Here is a 21620-nt window from a genome sequence, read left to right on the forward strand (position 1 = left end):
TCTAACTTGATCTTGAATATTATTGCTAAATTCACATATAGGTACGTATATGTAATCCAAGATATGATTAAAGAATTTGTAAATCTATTTCTAAGTTTTTTTATGATTTAATATGTATTTGACTTCTTTTTATTTTGTTCATATCATTTTTTTTGAAATCTTCTATAGATATTGGTAAGCAAGATTTTGACGACTTCTTAAAATATCTCTCTGTGATGGGCAAAAGATTAGAGCATAATGAGAAAATCAATCCATGATTAGGAGGAGGATTGTCGATTAATTAGAAAAAAAGTCCATTATAACTTCTACGATCCAACAACCCCAAAATAGAGTTAGTTGTAAATACTAACACACCAAATCATGAACTATAAAATTTACAATACATAGCCACCATGCCCACCACTATTATGAGAAGACAACTTTCATACTATAAAATAAAGCAGAGAACAACTAAGAATTGTGTGATGATTCTGTAATAACCAGCCTTTCCTGCAGGACCAAAAAAGAGAGAGAGATTCCTCATTTTGTGGGCAAATTATCGACATATAACAGCTTGCATTCAAAGGAGATGTGGGAGAGTATGGATAAAATTTAAAAATTCCTTATTGCATGTCGATGCCCACCGACTTCATCACCTATTATCATCAATAATGTAAACACATCTTATCATCTATAAGGTCGATGCATATTTTTGGCACAAAATATCGAGGTTTTACAACTTTATCTTTGTTACTGTCTTAAGCTGTGACAGACAAATCTCATGATCTAGTTTTGAAATATTTCATTTTTTTTTCAATATTCATTTTAAATAAATAACAAACTGCATAACAACTAAAATATCTAGAATACTATAAATTCTCTTCCTCAAAGTTTTTTCATTTCATCAAAATGAATCTACACTACAGTAGATGATTACAAACAAAACTATAAAACTACATGATAAACTAATCATAACTGCATAAAATTAATTAAAGAAATACCTATAAACTCTGATCACTCAAGACTGTTTGTTAATCAACTACTTCCCTTTCTCAGATCCTAAAAATCAAAAGCAAAATATAGTGAGCTACAACAACTTGATAGGCCACACAAACCGATATAAATTTCAAAATTATTTTATTAAATATTTTGCAAAATATTTAAAAAGAAGTTAAATGCAATATTATAAATTAGTGGGCAGTGATAAAAGTTTAGCATTTATTCAAATATTTAAATATTAAAATAAAGTTGTTAAATAAACTAAAATTCATATAATACAATAGTTCATATAATTTCATATTAGTTTTTAATTTCTTTTCTCGAACCTACACAGTAGGGGTGTCAAAATAGGTCAACGGATCAGGTCTAACCCGAATTGACCCGGGTCCAAATGGGTTGACCCTAACCCGCTTGGTTTTGCAAATCAACTAGGAATTTTAACCCATACTCGACCTGCCGGGTTACTAGGTTGATCCGACATGATAAACTAATCATACTCGGATGGCCCAACATGATTTTATAAATGGTCGGCTAATCATACTCGGATGGCCCAACATGATTTTATAAACGGGTCGAAATCCCAAACTCGAACCTAACCCGTATGGCAAGCGGGTCGACTCGAACCTGAAAATTTTTTGGTCAAGTTCGGGTCAGGTTCCAGTTGGGTTGGATTTTTGAAATTCCTACGAGACAAAATCTCGACGAATTCTGACCCCTTATTACACTTTTTATGGTTATGTTATTAGAACATCCTTGTAGATATCAAAACATAGCTTATATCCACCATAACATTCCTTATAGACATTAGAAGATCCCTTGACACTGGTATAATCTCAAAGAATTTTGACCTCTTATCTCTCATAGCTGATATAATTTAATTACATATGCATTTTTTTCATCATAATATTAGTTAAAGCGTAATTAAGTTTGTCAAAATTGCACAGTTTTCTATAATGATAGGAAGAAAATCCTATTAAACAAAAAATCATATTTTCAATAAATACTCCAATTATCAGGGATTGTATAAAATAATGTTTTAATATTTTTATCGTACTATAATATTATTTTTAGAGTCTAGATAATGTTTTATTCAATAAAATTCCACAAATTTCAAAAACCCCATTGTAAATTTCTTAAAAAATATTCAAAATGTGCATAATCTTAATCTCTATAACATAGAAAAAGTTATGCGGAAAAAATTTTACCAGTGCAAAATTATTCATATTTTTTGCTAACATAAATATAAATTTAATCAAAAAATTTGATAAAAAGTTGTGTATTTTTGAAAATTGATATAGATAGAGTTTCCTATCTTGATCTGGATAACTTTTTGAGCTAGGCCGACGACTAAAAACAACCTCGAAGTGGCTCAAAAATTCCTTTTTCCTTCTCAAATCCTCTCAAAATTTTTACCAATTGAGTTAGAACAGGTTAATTCAGATCCTTAACTTAGAGTTATCACCAGATCTATTTTTAACCTGTTCATTGCTGTCCTATCTATTTATAGGTGCAGGAGATTTTTATGCGATAATAAAATAATAATCTCTAATTTTCTACTCACAATATTTATGTTTAAAATAAATAAAAATAATTTCATATCAACACAAAGTTTGAGCAGATATTTTTCTCAGATAAAATTAAAATAAAACCGTGGCCCGTTATCAGTTAAATATCTATTTTATTTTTCGAGCCCTCGTCGGGAAGTCCCATTTCCAGTCCAACCATAAATAGGAAGATTCGTTCTTAGCCGCTGAGGTTTTAGCGCATCTCTGCACGCTTCGGCTCCTCCTTCCATCTAGGGTTTTAGAGCGGCCTCGACGACCTGACGGGCTCCCCCCTCTTCCTAGAAAGCTCCTCGACCATCGCGTTTTCTCAATCTTAACCTCAAGGGATCTGCAGCCATGGACCGTTACCAGAGAGTTGAGAAGCCGAGGCCCGAATCCGCCATTAACGAGAACGAGATCCGGATCACCACCCAGGGCCTCATTCGCAACTACATCAGCTATGCCACCAGCCTTCTTCAGGTAGATCCCACACGGCCTTTCCCTTCCTATCTCATTATCTCCGCGTCTACTTGTTTATTTTCGGTTTTCTCTGTTTCTAAACGGTTGCTATTCTTCTTCATTTTTCCACTGTTTATTAACGTTTGCTCTGTGAAGGTGGTATAAATCTGATCGGAATGTTTGTTGTTTCTACCTTGTTCCTCCTTTTTGTTACTCCAAAAAAATGATGGTTCATTATGGCATTCATCTCACATTTGGAATAATTCTCTTATTTTTTGGTATGCTTATGAGTTGAATGGAGCTTGGATGAAGCTCTATCAGATTTTTTTTTTCCTTTTAGCAACTTCATTTGTTATTCTGGTTTGATGGCTGGACTGTGGCGACCAAAGGAAGGTTTGATTTAGCAAGTTAATTCACTATTATTATGTTTAGTTTCTTGACTTATGGCAATTTCTGTTATCGCTCTTTGGGATTTACTTACTACCAGTTATAATTGGTTATTGTCATTTGTCTGCGCTTTTTTGCTTCTCTTCCAATAGAAATTCCTTTTCTTTATTTTCCTTTCCCTTTTTTTTGAACCTAAAAGGATTAAATATGTTTAGATACGTCTTCAATTGTGGATTTGTTCTATCATAGGTTGTTTTTATTTAATTTTTACTTTTTTCGGTACGTGCATGAAAATTTTCCATACTTAGTTGCTATATGTATTTGTGAAGTAAGTTGAGTTTGGTTGGATCCTCTAGAATTTGGGAAAAAAAGATTATTGCATAGGATAAGTAATTTTGTATTTCATAACCGATATGGGCCGAAGATTCTTACCTGATATGGGAGCTTCAATATGTTCGCATGTACATTTTTTTTAATTAGTCTTTTATCCTTACTGATAACCATGCCAAAAATGAGTATGTTAACCGATTTTCATGAGTCCTTTCTTACAAATTAATAAATTTTGACCATGAAGATTTTGCCACTGTTTTTTTGGCACTAATTATTTTTTTATGCTCTTAAAACCAAGGAAAGCCAATTAGAGGATTTGAAATCGTAGTAAGCGGCTTTCCTTTCTGAAATAAAAAGTGTGTATATTTGCAATATATAATACAAGTGTTATTCTTTTTTTTTTGGGGTACTTTTGGAGGTTTGGATAATTGTAATGTCATGAATGCTACCCATTTGGTGTTTAAACATGCCTTTCAATACAATGTAGTGGAAATTTTGTGTCAAATTTGGCACAAGGGGAATACCCTTCTTTATTCATTTGTCCTCATCTTAGATTAGAGGGCGGGAAGAATGGTTTGGGTTGCATCTAGTGGCCTAGAGGTTACGGGTTTGAGTTATGGAAACTATTTTTTTGCGATGCTGGATAAAGTTGCTTATATTGAACCCTCTCTAAACATGAATTCAAGGGATCTTTACCCCTATTTACTGGTTATGTATATCTTTACCTCAACCGGTTGATTTATTTTACTTTTCCCCCCTTAAAAGTTTCCATCAAGTTGCTCTTTTTTGTGTTTCTTGCATTGGCATCATGTATTTTTTAGAGTTTAATACCAATTCAAGTGGTGTGAACACTTAATCCTGCTTTTTTTTTTCAATTTATATACAGCTCTATTTTCTTGGTTTAATTAAGATGAATAAGTTCAATAGTATGTTTTATTCTAGATGTACTATTTAAAGATGTATTCTCATATGAAGCAGACATAGGCACATGGATAAGACACAACACTGACATTGTGACACGACTTAACTATAAAATGTTGGACACAACACACTACTCTTAAATATAAAATGTTGGACACGACACACTACGCTATGGACACAATGTTATACTTTATATATTAATAAAATAAAATACATAATTTTTATTAAAGGTAAAATGAATTATAATGTCATTTATATATGCTTCACAAAAGAAACTTTATAATGATAAAAAAAAAAATGCTATTACTAATAAGACATTTGCTTTATCTTATGAGGAAATAGAGTATACATGGAAAATCAATTATTTGAGGAAATAGAGTTTAGAAATGAAGATTTGTATGTAACCTAGTAGAAGAAAAGCGAAAATAAATAAACTAGGCATTTTATTCATTACTTTTATAAGTCTTGAAGTTGAATAGTTGACTTCAGATTGGTGGAAGTCCACTAGAGTTGTGTATATAAATAGAGGAAGAGATGGCAGACAAGTGCACGGACAGTCATATGGTGCGCATGATCATTTTTTCTTTGAAGAAGGGGTGGAGACATGAGATTGATTGTAGAAGGCCATGGTACCAAGTGTTAGAAATACGAGAAATATTCCTATGCTCATGGTTCTAGTTATGCCTATCTACCTTTCTCGCCATATCCCAACTGTGTTCCACCATGTTCGAATAGTGGCAGAATTTAGTTTCACACTTAAGAAACTTTGACACAATTTCTAAAGTGTCAGGCATGCGTTGGGCCATGTTGGAGCTAAATTCGTTTCCAAATGCCTGACACAGTCCCAAAAGGCACTGAACAAGAGCTTTTTCTCTATAGGAATACTTAAGTTAAAATATACCAACAAGGTTTAAAGCGGGTACTAATTATTCTTTGTGGGAAGTTTAGAGATAAAGTAATGATATATTATTTTAAAGATCATGGGCAAATTGTATTGTATGTTTATAAGATATTTTCTCATGTTACTTGCTTTATAGGATGTGGATAAGCTTGATAGATGTTAGCACGATATGAAGGAAATCGAGGACAAACTTTATTTTTCTTATAGATGGTGCTTAATACTGAAGAAACATATGAAGTTTTTTTTTTTTTTCTGTATGATTAAGAACTCTTTTTTTAGGAGAAATTATCCATTTTCTAAAGATTGACAAGGAATATTAGGATAACCCTTTCTTGATTTCACTTTATTTCTTATAATTATGTTTTTTCCCTGGGTTTAATTGAAAATTATCTATTTTTTGCGTTGGAGAAAAGGTTGTTCTATTAGTATAAGAAATATTTGTATAATGTATGAATAATTTTAATAAGAGATATTTTTATGTACATTATATTGATTTATATTTCAAAGATTAATAAGAAAAGTATTCTTTGGCTAGCACGATATGAAGGAAATCGAGGACAAACTTTATTTTTCTTATAGATGGTGCTTAATACTGAAGAAACATATGAAGTTTTTTTTTTTTTTCTGTATGATTAAGAACTCTTTTTTTAGGAGAAATTATCCATTTTCTAAAGATTGACAAGGAATATTAGGATAACCCTTTCTTGATTTCACTTTATTTCTTATAATTATGTTTTTCCCCTGGGTTTAATTGAAAATTATCTATTTTTTGCGTTGGAGAAAAGTTTGTACTATTAGTATAAGAAATATTTGTATAATGTATGAATAATTTTAATAAGAGATATTTTATGTACATTATATTAATTTATATTTCAAAGATTAATAAGAAAAGTATTCTTTGGCTTCACCTTAATTCTAATTACTTTTTTTGTATATGCTTATAGTAAATGCATTTTGTATGATTTTACAATGAAAGATATTTTATATTATTCGTTTCCAATTTTTTTATGTGTATTCATGTTTTCTAGTCAATTTGATAATCTATAAATTTAAAGCTAAATTAATTGTCCCTTTTTATTACTTATTTTATATTTTATTTATATTATTTATTTACTGTTCTATTTATGTTATATATTTGATGTTATATTTGCAAACTCATGAAAAGTTTTAATCACTAGTAATTATTATTTATATTATATTAATTAATATGTCAAAATTTAATTAGAGAAGCATTGTTTAGCAGTGCATTTTTTGTCTAGCATGACATTATAATTTTTTTCTTAATATTATTATCATCATCATTTTTCAATGTAATTATCATGTGCAATTTTAATTATATTTAATTTATTTGACTTATTTATAAAAATATTTTTTTCATACTTTATTCTTCACTTAAGGGAAAATTTTATACAATTGTGGTGAGACCTGCAATGCTTTATGGCGCATAATGTTAGCCATTAAAAGTGAAGCATAAAATTAAGTGTTGCACATATGAGAATGCTCAGGTGGATGAGTGGCTTTACTCTTAGAGGTAAAATGCGAAACGAGCATATACGTGAAAAGGTTGGAGTAGCTCTAGTGGCAGATAAGACTAAAGAGAGTCGCCTTATATGGTTTGGTCGCATAAATCGTCAGACTTCCAATGGCCCAGTTAGGAGAGTAGATGTATTCAATTTGATTGATTTTAAGAAAGGTAGAGGTTGACCTTAAAAGACTTAATTAGAAAATATTTGTTAATGACCTTTCTTTTTTAGATTTAGATGGGAATTTGACTCTTAACAAGGTACAATGGAGAAAAATGATTCATGTAGTCTACCTCATGTAGTGGTATAAAAGCTTGACGTTGTTGTGGTTGTTATATTCTTTATTCATCACTATTAAATGTTATAAATAATGTTAAGATTTAAAGGTTTTTTTTTTAAGTTCAATATTATGTTAATAATAATTTATAGTTTACATCTTCACCCTCTATTTTCATAAGTCATAACTTGTTATAAATGTTGTAAATAATGTTAACATCTAAATGCCGTTCTCCATTTGTTGAGGCACTCTCAATTGTCATGCTAATTCTTTTATTTCCCTCATCAATTAATGTAGTAATCTTTGATTGTTAAAAATTGTTGACTTCTTTAGTGTCTTTGTAAAGTATTTTGCATATTGATGTTTTCTTATTAGAGAGATAAATTTACTCACAAATTTTAGATAAAAAAGTTAATACATGGTATGTCGATCTCCTGTGTCTTTCTGTTATATCTGTTATATCTCTCTAATGTATTTTTTTTATTTTTGGTAGAAAATTTTTATTCTGATCAAAACTTTGATAAATGTTAAAAAGCATTGTTTGATCCATTGGTATTAGCATACCAAAAGTCAAAGGACTTGTGTAATGCTATTAATTAATATTTAGTCCAAAAAATTTTGTGTAGCTATCAGGTGGAAAATTTCACATAATGCCAATGAGTAGCGTCCAATGCTTAGATATTTGATGTGGAGTTTCTAGAATTTTTGCTATTGTAGAGAATAAGATGCCAATTGAACTAAAAGGAGGCTTCTTTTTAACATTGTTTTAGTCCTTATATGGAATGTTTTTTTGATGTGAATCAATGAAGGGATTGCGTGCGGAAATTAAAACAAGAGTTAATTAAAACTTGCCAATACAAATTTATTACCAATAAAATAAAGGATTAAAATTATTCTAGGTAATTGTCTTGCTTAGGCGAAGATTTGCTTTGAGATCACCAAACAATTCATAACATTTCAAGATAAAAGAATTACTTAAATGCTCATAACAAAATCCCACAATTAATAATGAAAAAATTCACCTTGAGCACCCTCTCACTCGTTCACTCTTGGGCTTTAGCGGAGAAGAAAGGACCACACGAAGATGGAGAGCACCACTACGGAAAAGGATACGAAGGACTTCGTTACCGGAGAGGTAGCCGCCGCTGGAGGTGGTGGTGGACGGCGTCCGATGATCGTCCAAGCGTAGTCTCGAAACTGTCGGTCGATGATGCTCACAAGAATCGGGACGATTCGCTCCAAGTATGCTTCAACTGTGGCGCCGTCTTCAAATCCTACGTCAAAGCACGGAGATCGTAGGATATTATTGCTTCAGTCGGCGTTGAATACTAATCCCCACTCAAATTCAGGATCCGCCATTCAACATTGAAGAAGGCGGGAAGAAGAAAAGGGATGAAGAGTTGGGCCGTGAGCTTGGGAGAGGCAAGGAGAAAATCTGAATTTGAATTTCAGATTTTCTTGGATGGGAGGGGGAGGTTATTTGCTTATTAAAATCTCCCTAAATTGTGTTAGAGAGAGGGGCGGCTATTAGGGGGAAAATTAAGAGGTTAATTAGTGAATGCTTAGGTGTCAAGTGGAGAGAGAAGAGGCTAGAAGGGTGGCCGGCCAAGCAAGGGGAAAAGAAGGGAAGTTTTGTTAATTAATGGGGCCCACGAATTTAATTAAAATCTGATTGTTGATTTTAGATTTTAATTAATTAGAGAAGGTTTCCTAATGGAGAAAAGAAGAGGGAATTTTGAAATTTGAATTCAAACGAAATTGAGCCTCAATTAAATTCGTTCTTAATTGGGGTAAGCAATTTAGGAAAGAATTCATGAGGGTGTTATTAAAAAAAAAAATTCAAATTCCAAAGATGAAGGGGCCGGCGGGATTTCTCCAGTGGAAGGGGGCTGGGCGTGTGCTGGATGGCGGGATCTGGGGCCTGCTGCTGGCTTGGTCGGCGGCAAGGAGGGAAAGGGGGGGAAGATCGGTGGGTTCAGGGGAAAATGGCTGGATCGGCAGCAATGGGAGGGGGCGGGTGTACAGGGAGATGGTATGGGAAGAAGAAAACAGTGAAATACAAGTAAGAACCAAGAGCTCGCCGGAGCGGGCTGTTGGGTATTTCGGGTGGAGCCTCTCCTAGGTCTCCGCTCTTTCTCTCAAGCTCTCAAGCAAGAAGACAAAAGAAAATTCTCAGAAATTTCTATTAATCAAACATTAACCTCCTACAATAGGAGGAGACACCTTTTATAAAGGTCTCAAAGCATGAAAATGAAAATGACTCATATGCCCATCGGGCTACAACAAACACCACGCCTTCATAAGGGCAAAATAGTCACTAATGCATGAAATAAAAGATACATAAAATAACATAGAAAAAATATCATAAAATGACATGGCAACATCAGAAATATAAGCTCCCAATCATAGTCGTCGATCTACGATTCCTTCGTCGGTAAACCTGCCTAAAGTGTCTGTCGATGACCTCATCATCTTTATAATTATCTTCAAACAGATGGTTGAGATTATAATCTTGCATGATTAAATTTTGTTCAAATGACCTCTGCCTTTTGATGGACTTGGTCGTCTCTTCTGGACTCGGGCTAGTGGAAGCTGTTTTTATCAATGTATTGAATCAATAATTTGAATTTTTCATGTTATAAGGTACATTGTTAGGCATACATTAATGGTGATTGATAAAAGTTTCAATAAGTTAATTGACTGGAATAATTTTGAGATGGTTTGTTGTTTCTTAGATAAACTCAAAGGGATTAGGTGATAATGTCTTTTAATTTTTACGTTGATCAACTCCTCTATCCAATTGGAGTATTTTGAGATGAATGACTTGTAAAATGGAGTATTGGAGGTGCTATCGTTATCAGAAGTTTGGATCTCCTTGGATGAACCAGATAGTAGTGAGCTCTTGTCAATGTGATTAGCTGTCAATGGGATGCCCTCGGGAATTAGTTTGTTGAATTACCAATGAGGCCATTGATGTTGAGCATTTCCACTAGCTTGCTTAGTACCTGTGTGTGGAAAGGGGGATAGCTTGGCTCATCTAGTTTAGTCAAAAATAACTGGTTTGTCATTTATGTAGGCTCTGATTTGGGTAGTTCAAGTGTTCATGGATTCGTTGTGATGCATGTGTTGGATCTTATATACCTTGAGTTTGCAGATTATTCTACTACAACTGAACTAACACCGTTTGCTGGCAACAAATCAGAGAACTAAAGCAAGACATTTGCCGGGGATGATCTCCAACTCAGGGTCTAAACTAAGGTCCTCACACAAAATAATACTCAGCGAGGTTGTGGCTGAATTGAAGGTTCAGTTAGGGCAAACATGTCATTAAAGTAAAAAGTCTTGGTGACTCCTTCATTGTTTTCACTTTTGTAGAATCAATCTTGATGATTGAGTTTCAATACATTGATATATTTGGCAGCAATGTGTTGGATATGATTAGTATTTCTTTATTCTTATGCAACTTCGTTATTTGCATGTCACCTACTTTTTTTTCCAACAATGTTGATTCCATATTTTTCTTTGCATTGAAATCTGACTTTGGTGTTTTTTCCTTAACATTCTTGTTTATTTATGAATGTAATTTTTGGTTACTTCTTAAGATATTCAATTGTTTCTCAATTTGCTTTTTTACCTAATATTTATGGATTGAAGTTGATTAGAATGAATTGAAGAAAGGCAGCATGATAAGATGAATATGCCAGCAGATCCAGTGATCAATACATTTATGTATGATTGAACTTTTGACTTGTATTTTGTGTTAGATGGCTATCAATAAATATATAATGGACCGCTTGGCAAATTCTTTCGTGGAAACAATTGTTCTCACAGGAAGGAGTACAGTTGGGGGTATATAGTTTGGCTAGTAGTCTAGATGAATAAAATATGGATAAATACTTCTCTTGCGGATTGTATTTTTCTATAGAACGTGGAACATGACCTTAGGTGATTCAATATTACCTCTCAATGTTATTGTGTAAGCACACAGTGGAAGGTTAGAATGGTTATAAAAGGTTTTGAGGTTTTTTTTTTAATTTAATTATTTTTGGGGCTCTGTATTTATTTGATTTTTCAATCCGTTAAAGTTCAGAAGCACTATTTCAAGTTATCGATGACTTCTTGCCTTCTACTTCCTGTTCGAGCAAGTTCTCACATTATTTTATTATATTCCCTCTCTGGACAGTAGCAAAGTGCTGTTCTCTGTTCTTGTTTTACTTTAATAGCATTCAGGTTTGCTTTTTTGTGACTGATTCCATGGAAAAATGCTTGATGCATTTGCTAATGTTTCCAGGGCAGCACTTAGGGGCTGTTTCGCAATAGGATATATGTAGAATTTGTGCAGGATTTATGTGAAATCCTACCAAACGGAATTTGAGTGGCCGGTAAATCTAACGGCGGAATAAATCCTCCATTTCCCTCTTTTTGCATTAAATCCCAGATTTACTAAATCCTGGAGTTTGGTGGATTTAAGGGATTTGGCTGAAGAAGCACGCAAAAGGGAGAAAAATGATTCCTTTGTAGCTGGCAAGTTCCCATCGTTACTTCCGATCCAATAGGAAGAGACAAACTATCAAGACTTCTAATTTGGCAGGAAGGATTGTTGTTGAAGGAGGTGAAGAAGCCTTTTATCGACTCATCCAAAACACACTACCTCATAGTCAACCGACAACGAAGAAATGGAGAAGAGAATGGCAAACCGTAGAAATGATTTAGGCTATCAAAAAAGAAGAGGCAAATCGTAGATTGGAATTAGTTAGGAATTCATATTAAGTAATTTAATTAATATAAATATAAATTTAAATAATTAATTACATAATTAATGTTATAATAATAATTACATAATTAATTAGATGATTAATGTTCTAAGTAATAATTAGATAACTATTCTAAATAGTAATTGTAATTATATTATTAGTTAAGTTAGTAATATTTATAATAGTAATTAGATAATTAAACTAGTTAATATCCTTAAGTTATATTGTTAGTTAATTTAGATAATATTAGATAATTAATAATTATATTATTAGTTAAGTTTTTTGATAATTAAATTAGCTTCTAATTATATTATTTATAATTGTAATTGATGGCAATTAAAATAAAAAATGAATAAGTAACTTGTATTAAAAATGCAAGTTAAATTTGAGTTTTTAATGAAGCAACAGTTCACATGATTCAATACTTATGTTGCCAAACAGTTTTCAGGATTTAATTGTAGTAGGAATTATTAAATTTGAATTTATAGGATTTACTAAATCCTACCAAAATGAAATCCTACTTGTTGCTAAACATCCCGTTAATATTTCTTCTGCTGGAGCAAACAACAAAGAATATAGCAGTGGGCATTAGCCAAGCGGTACATGAAATAATAGCAATACAGCACTAGCAGCAAGAAATTTCAGCCAGCCAGCAAGCAGGGAACTGTGCAAAGCTACAGCGCCCGGGAAGCTGAATACTAGAGAGGAGCATCAGCCAAGTTTCTAAATTGATCGCACTGTAGCTGCAGTTTGCTACACTCGGATCTTTAGTTGTGGCTTGCTGCTGTTTAGGCCTGTAGCTGCAGTTTTTGATAAAATGTTGGGAAATAAACAAAACACCGGCCTGTAGACTTATTGAAGAAATTTGGAAGGATTTTAGGAGAGATTTCTGCTTGATTTCTGCGAAGTTTCATACATATAAATATGTAAATACAATAGGAATTGTTTTGATCGACTTCCTAAGCAGCACAATAAAAAGCTAATCTACAAGTAACGAACTAGGTAAGTTCAAATTTTATGGTAATTCTTGCTGGAACAAGTCTAATATGAATGTAAATTAAAATATGGATTTATCCAAACAAATTTAAAAATTCAAGTTCATTTTATCTTTTTATAATATGAAATTTGATCCAATAGTCCAAGTTTTGAATGGAAGACCTTTTTATGACGCTCAATTGACAATCTGGTTGAGCTTGCAGATGCCTGATTTCATGTTTGATCTCATGGTGTGATGTGAGAATCACCACCATCAGTATTCTCTATCAGCGCATCTTACCATGTGATTTGATCCCTCATTTAGGAGGATTTCACTGTTGTGAAATCATAATTTAAGGAGGGGTAAGGCATAGCTATACCTGCTATGCTGGTTTTGGCAACTAATCTTTTAGTAGCTTTTATAAAATTATTTTGGGAGTTTTGGTTGCATTGTAACTTCAGAAACCTCTTACAAATGTCCAAAGTCATACCCTATGTGTTTCTTTGTGCTTGTTAAAATTTTCTAGGCATTGACTTATCATTTTCTTGCTTGAATTAGCAAGAGATTGGTTCTTCAAGCTCCTTCAAGGCTTCAATAATGGAGGATTATCCAATGCTAGCTTTTGCTCCATTGCTTTTTGGAAGATAAATATTTCTTCCTTTTACATGTCTTTGGGTAATCAAAGGTACACTTTGTTTTAAATTTATAGAGTCTTGGTGACTCCTTGATTGTTTTCACTTTTGTAGAATCAAACTTGATGATTGAGTTTCAATACATTGATATATTTGGCAGCAATGTGTTGGATATGATTAGTATTTCTTTATTCTTATGCAACTTCTTTATTTGCATGTCACCTACTTTTTTTCCCAACGTAGAGAGGGCATGCTTGCTCCTTTTATTCTTTAGCAGGCCAACATCAACCAAAATTTTTGGCTTACATTGATATTTTTCCTGCTTGCTCTATTGTTACTATGACACATTATAGTCTTTTTTCAACAAAAAGGCCTTCCATTCCTTTTATGGCACTCTTAAGGTCATTAGCATAGTATTGTGTGCATTTTGTGAAGGTATCAGTAGTTGAAGATGATTTGATAGATGTCAAGCAGAACTACATTGCATATCATCTCATCAATATAGTCCTTGTTGTTTTGTAAACTTCAATCTACAGTGGTAATCAATCTTCATCTCTTCCCCCTTTCTGAATCTAGCCAAAAGTTTAAGAATTTGGATTTGTTTAAGAGTGTCCAACCCCAATTTCTACATTAATTTGACAAAAATGAGATTCTTTTGGCTGCTGGTGTTAATCATGGCTTTGATCACCTCTTGCTTAACCTATAATCTTATGGTGAATGACTCATCCCACATGTCCATATTGGAGGATGACTGACCACTATATTCCTTGGCGTTGTTATTAGGATAGAGATAGAGGTCCTACTTGTCTATTGAACTCAGCCCAATTTTGCCCTCCATAACAACACTTTTTTTCATACTTCATCCACTTTTGCGGGAAGAGTTTGGACTTTGGGGTTTTGTTTCTAGCATTTTTCTTTGATGTGGCTAGGTGATCACAAAACTTACTTTAGCGATTGGCTTTGCAGGGTCGTTAATGTTTTTTTTTTTCCTTATTCCTTTTGGAGGATGAACCGTCTTCGGATGATTCTAGAGTCTTCGCCCTTGTGCCTTGGTTCATGTATTCTATGAAAGTTATCATAGCGATCTAATTGAAATCTGTGATTAGGAACAAGCAGAATTCATATGCAATTTGTGAATAAAGCTCTGGGGTGTATTTCGTTAGGTGCGTCCTTAAAGATTTACTCACGAAGTGACTGTCCGATCTCACAACTTTATGGTGTAATAATACAGATTATCTTTGGGGATGCCTCAAATTATGTATTATGCCACTTCTTTACCAAATTTTTAGATAAGAAATTGAGTTGAACTTCTGGCGTATTAGTTGCTTGAACATCGCCCAAGTCACCTCTTTATGTACATTCATCTTTAGGCTGACATTTCAATGGGTTAGGGCATGATGACTTAACTTCAGTCCGATAAAGGCCTTTATCTTGTGTGTTATATTTATACATAGTGAATTCTCTATGGTGAAGTCTCAAACTGGTCAATTCATGTATCTAGTTTCTTTCCATCACCGATCCCATAAGTAAGAATCTCTACTATGGCTCCTACTTAGAATTATTGAATCCTTCGTTCATGAGCTCCATTCATGTTTACATCTATCACGATAGGAGGAAGAATATGCTTGGCCTACTAGTTGCAATGTTGGTTGTTTGTATCCTTATCCACTCCATTATGATCATCTGCTCTTCCAAGCTAGCCAGTTGTTTGGCTAAATTTAGTGTAGAATTTTTGTTGTCCAATTAGAATCTTTGGTAGCCATTGATTAGTTATTTTTGCCTAGCTCTTCTCTTGGCTTTTGATGCGATTCTTAGTGTCGGTGCTTTGATACCAACTTGATCTATTTTAGCCTCTTATTGTGGTTTTTTATCATGATGTTAAGAGGTTGGCTAAGGATCCTTTTACTAGGTTTGTCTTTATTGAATCAACCCAGTTTCCGTTTCCATAAATATACTAGTGTGATAAGGGATCTCTTACATGCAATACTAACTAAGCGTTTGTGTTACTCAATGTCGACTTTGTACCTTTTTTGTAAATGACTGATGGTTAGGCTAACAAGTGTTATCTGGCTTAAGTGCTACTGATTCTTTTTTCTGCAGTAGAAGCTGTCTGTGCTTTGGATTCAAATGAAACTTTGCTAAAAAGCGTTGGCTTACGCATAGTAGAGCTATCGCTAGTGTTGAAGTTTTGAAGCATTTACTTTTCTTATGATAGCCTCACTATTTTTTATATTATTGAAAATTAGGTGCGTGCTTCACAGATTTAAAATTGTATCCAGTATACTTTTCATATTTCTACCCTTGAAATGGATTTTGTCTCTACAGATTTTATTTTATGGGTTATCATACTTTATTTAGTTGATGTACTTTGTATTGAATCAAATATGAAATATACTCAGGCTTGTTCTCTTATATTGAACTTATTTAGCTTTGTTTATTTCATTATATGCTGTGCTTCAGTATCTCTGAATGAGTCATTTTCTCTCTTTGTTCTTATGAAAACAATCAATCAGGAAAAACATTTAAGAGAAATCGTGTTGAAGGCAATGGGACAGGCAATAAGCAAAGCTGTAGCGATTGCTGAGATTATAAAGGTTGGTGATAGTCATGCATTGATTCTTTTATAACTGTTTTTTGCCATGCGATAACAATTCCTTGGGAGTGCTGACCTATTATGTTGAGTACAGAAGAGGATTCCTGGATTGCACCAAGATACTAGTATTAGCTCAGTCAGTATTACTGATGTTTGGGAACCAATTGAGGAGGGTCTTGTACCGTAAGTTTCTCCTCTTTAGAACCAATTCAACCTAGTTGAAGGCCGAGTAAAAAATATCTCTACAATCTTTAAGTTTCTCTCATGCAGATTGGAAATGACTAGGCATGTTTCAATGATTTCAGTTTCTCTTTCAACCAGGCTGGTGAACAAGAATTCTCCTGGGTAATTCATTTGGTAACTCACGCTTTTTTATGATATTGAGAAATGATCTCTCTAGTCTTTTTTAACAGTATTCTCTCTTGGTATGAAATGTATATAGAAAATAATGTAAGATTTATCTATTTTTCAGGTATCAGCCCCCCTTACATGTAGAACAGCCAAAACAACTACAGAAATATCAGCAACCTCAATATTATCATCAACAGCAGCAGCCAAGACAACCACCAGCTCAATTTAATGATGGTGGGCATTGTTGATGGTGCAAGTTTTGTTCATTAGGGATCTTTTTGAACTTAATGTGCTGATTACTTTCTTCAAAATTTGGTGATTAATTTAACTGTTGATGTTTTTGTTTGGTGCGAAGATTCATATGGCCGAGGACGTGGCAGAGGTAGAGGAAGAGGTAGGGGTTGGGGAAGAGGTGGATATGGTGGATATGGAAGTTATGGAGGATATGGTGGATATGCAAACAATCAAGGATATTCAAACAACCAAGGCTATGCAAACAACCAAGGCTATGCAAACAATCAAGGATATTCAAACAACCAAGGTTATACAAATCACCAAGGTATTTTTTTGGTTTGTTTGTTATGATTATTGCCACTATAATATGATTATGTTCATGGTTCTGTCACTTGATCCATTAAGCTGGAGGTTCAAAGCTCAGTAGTTATGTTATTAACTGTTTTGAATTGTTGTGTTCAATCATAATATTGTTCATTTGTTACCTTATGGTTTCCACAGCACCTTTCTTCTTTGGCTGTTTACTGTATATTTGTTTAATTTATATAATGGTTAGTGCACTTCTCTAATTTGAATATTTGTCGGAAGTGAAAAGGGAGGAATCTTCATTGCATGCTTGCTAATAGAAAAAAATAAGATTTTGTTAGCATAAAGACTAAAGAATTTATTAAGAACAGCACATTCTTCTTTTGTTCCCTCAGCAACTCCATGTTTAATTTATCTCATAAAGAATGCACCCCCTTAAAATTGTGGCATAGAAGACAAGTACAACTTCTTAAAAATTGAACCTCAAAGCATCACGGAATAACTTTCAAAAAGAAGAAATCTAAATTTGGAGGAAAGAACCAATTCCCTCTGCTACGCGATTGTTTTGAGTGAACTAGCATGCTTTTGTAAATCTCTATGGTTTATCTTAATTGCCATTATTTTGTATCAGAAAACGGTGGCTGGAATAATAATTGGGGTCGTGGTGGTGGCCGTGGAAGAGGAGGCTGGGATTATCGTGGTAAGCTCAATGGTAAAACTGATTTATCTTACATTTCCATATGCCTTAAATTTGAAATCGCGGAGAGTTAGCCTTTGCAATTTATTGTTTCAACTCTGATTGTCGTTTTTGGGTACAAGAAATAAGTCAATTTTTTTTATTAAAATGTGCACACATACTTATTTATATATATATTTTGTAACAATTCACATAATGCCTTAGTTTTAAGTGTACATATATTGTCTGTTAGGCACTTCCTATGATGTTAAAAGCGAGTGATTTAATTGCACTTTGAAAACCGGTTGTGAACAAAATTTCACCTCAATGGTCAGAGCATCACTTGCAACGAAATACAATGAAGGGTTTGATCCATACATACTGGATTCTGTAGGATGAAAATTTCCTAACTTCCCGTTTGTTATGGCTTGGATAATGAGGATAATTTTGATACGGAGGCAGAGGCAGCAGCCCCAGCAGCAGTTGATTTGGTGGGGTCCAACATGGATCTAATTATTTATGTTAGGAGGGGATTAATTAGGAAAGGAATTTTTTAATTTAAATTCAAATAAGAGAGGGAATTAATTTAAGCAGGAAGGTTGAATTAGGAGGGAAATATATTAGGAAAGGAGGCTAAGGAGATGGGGAAGTTTATGGTTATTTTGTTTTATGCAGAATTTGAGTTTTATTTCCTGTAGTGTTTTTTTTTTTTTTTGGTGAGCGCTTTCTAGTGGCATCTAGGTTTAGCGGGAGAGATGATCTGATGTGTAGATCATTATATCTTATTTTTGTATTGGAGCATTAATATAAAAATCATCCTTTGTTTTCTCAACTTATTGCTATTCTTGTTGTATTCTGTCACTTTTTTCACCTTAAAGCTTTTTAAACCCCGGAAAGGTACTTTGAGAAACGTGGATATGAACGTTTGTTTGCATATAAAGATCATTATGGTTTGTCATGACTGTCACGGTATTCTAATACCTACCCAAACTCTACTAGTTAATCGCTGTTATTAGCTCTACATTTTTTCACAGCGATAATTCACAGCATGCTAGTTGCTATTCTTGTTTGTGTTTTGTTTTTCCTTTCGTTTCTATCCCTCAGAAATTGTTCGGGGGTGTGGAGGAGATTGACGGGTATTCCCACTAGCTTGTTTAATTTGAAATTTGAAGATTTGTGGACTCACCCCAGTTAGAAGTTGTGATCTAAGCATTCAGAGATATGCAGAAAGTGGTTAAATGGAACTCGATTTTCTTACATGTTTATTTGAAATCTTTGCATTTTTAATTGGCCGCAACATAAACTTAATTTTTCGTATTCACCCTAATGTCCTTATTTTCTGTCAGCGAGTGTTGTACCATTCAAAGTATTATCGCTTCCAATCCAAGTTTTGTTGGATCAAATGTTTTGAAATTTCTTTAGTGCAGATTATGTCCATGTTGATGGTGAATAATATACTTTTTTTGGATTTTTCACCCCATTTTACTTGCAGCTGCATTAAGTGGCGAGCTATTTTGTAGTTTCTACTTAGCAAATGATTTAGTAGATATGAGAGATCAGATCAGCGTTATTTTAGTGATAGGCGCTACAAGGAGACGTTAACTCATTTGTGGATTTGAGAGATCAGATCAGCGTTATTTTAGTGATAGGTGCTACAAAGAAACGTTAACTAATGCCAAGGTGCTAGTCCCAACGTTACCATGCGCTGGAGGCATTAAATATTTTAACCTCTTGAGAACAATGCACTAATTTGATTTTACTAGATAGAATAGAATTGCTTAGTGATTTAAATAGAGAAGCTATGGGATTTTCTCATATTGAAAACTAGATTGTATAATCCAGTGGAAAATGGATCAAGGGGAAAATGGGTAAATCCAAGATAACTGATGTAGCTTGTCTTAAGATATTGGGTTTCTAATGCAAATCTAATATTAGATGTGAAAAATATACAAGAAGTATGAAAATTTTGGTAAACACAATCTCTTAATCTTAAACAGTTTGTTAGTGTCTTCAATGAAAATGAAAAACACAATGGTAATCAATTCAATCAAAAAAATTCAATGTCCTATTAGAAATAGTGACTAGAAATTCAGTATCATGAAAGCCACATAAATGTTTTGAAATTTATGCACTTGATGTGAATTAGATTGTATCTTTTTTTTTTCTAACTCAATAACTCGTTTAAAGCAACTAAAAAATTAGAAGAAAGAAAAGAGAATACACCAGAAAGCAAATATCACGCCAAATAACAATTAAGTAAAGAGATAATCTCTCTCAAGACCCTCAAATCTTTCATTGGTTTAAGGAATTGAATCCAAAGTAGAAGAAATAATACATTCAAATAGAAATTTTATATATTATCTTATTGGAGTTTTTTGTGCATATCTTAGACATCTATTTATAATTATAAATTTGTAAAAAATTCCCTTTAATCAACCGTAGATTATAGTCACACTCAGTAAGGAGTTATAAGCCCTCATGAGGCTCTGCAACAAATGTTTTTGCCTTTGTATTATTCAATAGCTTCTCTTAACCAGAGTACACCAACTCCTATACAACTGCTTCATAGCCTATGTTTCTCATTTCACGACGGCTCTTCTTCGCCGCACGTACAGGTGCCGGATATGAACGAGGCCGGGGAGCTGGCGGGCGAGGCTATGTCCGCGGAAGAGGTAGGGCGGCGGCCGGCCGCGGAAGGGGAAATCTTGCCTAGCAATGGAGTGAGTGGTGATGGCACTGAGGTATCCATTTGCATGCTTGTTTCTAGTTAAGAATCTGAAAAAAAAAAGAAGGCTATTTGAGATATTGCTATCGTTTGATAAGGTTTCTTTGCTAAGGGTAATGAATGTATTTCCAGTCTATTGCAAAATAGTAATCTCCCCTTCTCGCTGTTTTATTGTCTCCATGGGTTTGGAAAGTACTAAAAAGCATCATATGTAATGGGTTTCCTCAGCTTCCTCCCTTACCTGTATCTATTGTCAATTCCCTGTGTATACTGCTAGATTTTAGAGTTTCGACTTCCATGCTTTATTTGTTGATTGTTTACATCTCTAAGTGCCTTTTAGTTGCTGTGTTTTGTTCATTGGACTGTTTTGATGCTGCCATGAATTGCTACCTCATAAAATTTATCGTATAGTTATCATATAAATAGTGTTGCAGTTTCAGTTCCCTAAAATTAAGTTATAACTTTGATATTTATATGAGTCTTATTTCATTTGAGGGGGGTTTACATACATACCGCTTTATTTCATAATATTTGTATATCTAATACTCAAAATATTAATATTACATGTCTATCATTCATATACAATTTTAATATGAAATATATCATTTATATATTTCATTATTACCGCACATATCATTCTATAAATTTTAATATTTCATTTCATGCACTCAAATTTGTACTGTGTGATAGACATGTAATATTAATGTTTTGTATTAGATATGTAAATATCATGAAATAAAGTGCTATGTATGTAAATCCCCCTAAATTTAATAGAGTATGCAAATAATTTACAATTAAATTATTGAGCATAAAATTTAATATCCATGTGATTGATATGAATTTGTATGATTAGGAATGAGTTAAATTACTCTTAATTATAAAAATTATATAATTAAAATTTATTAATGACATAATTAAAGATAATATGTATAGATCTGTAAAATTTATTCCATATGAATTTTATTTATATTAATATAACTAATTAGAATAAAATATCCAACTATATTTTGTAATGTACTCATAGGGATTAAAAAAAAATAGTTTTATAGTTTT

At 33.1% G+C, this 21620-nt stretch overlaps 1 protein-coding gene across 1 annotated transcript; it reads left to right on the plus strand.

Annotated features, from left to right (window-relative positions):
• Window positions 1–2672: 2672 nt before the first annotated feature.
• On the plus strand, window positions 2673–20896 carry LOC110094343 (translation initiation factor IF-2). Its single transcript, XM_020819560.2, has 8 exons — window positions 2673–3002; window positions 16196–16276; window positions 16370–16458; window positions 16546–16620; window positions 16748–16860; window positions 16982–17185; window positions 17798–17866; window positions 20458–20896. Exons 1-8 carry the CDS (start codon window positions 2880–2882, stop codon window positions 20553–20555), a joined length of 852 nt encoding a protein of 283 aa, XP_020675219.1. The 5' UTR covers window positions 2673–2879; the 3' UTR covers window positions 20556–20896.
• Window positions 20897–21620: the final 724 nt, after the last annotated feature.

This window comes from Dendrobium catenatum, unplaced genomic scaffold (genome assembly GCF_001605985.2).
Source record: "Dendrobium catenatum unplaced genomic scaffold, ASM160598v2 fragScaff_scaffold_853, whole genome shotgun sequence".
NCBI classification, from domain to species: domain Eukaryota; kingdom Viridiplantae; phylum Streptophyta; class Magnoliopsida; order Asparagales; family Orchidaceae; genus Dendrobium; species Dendrobium catenatum.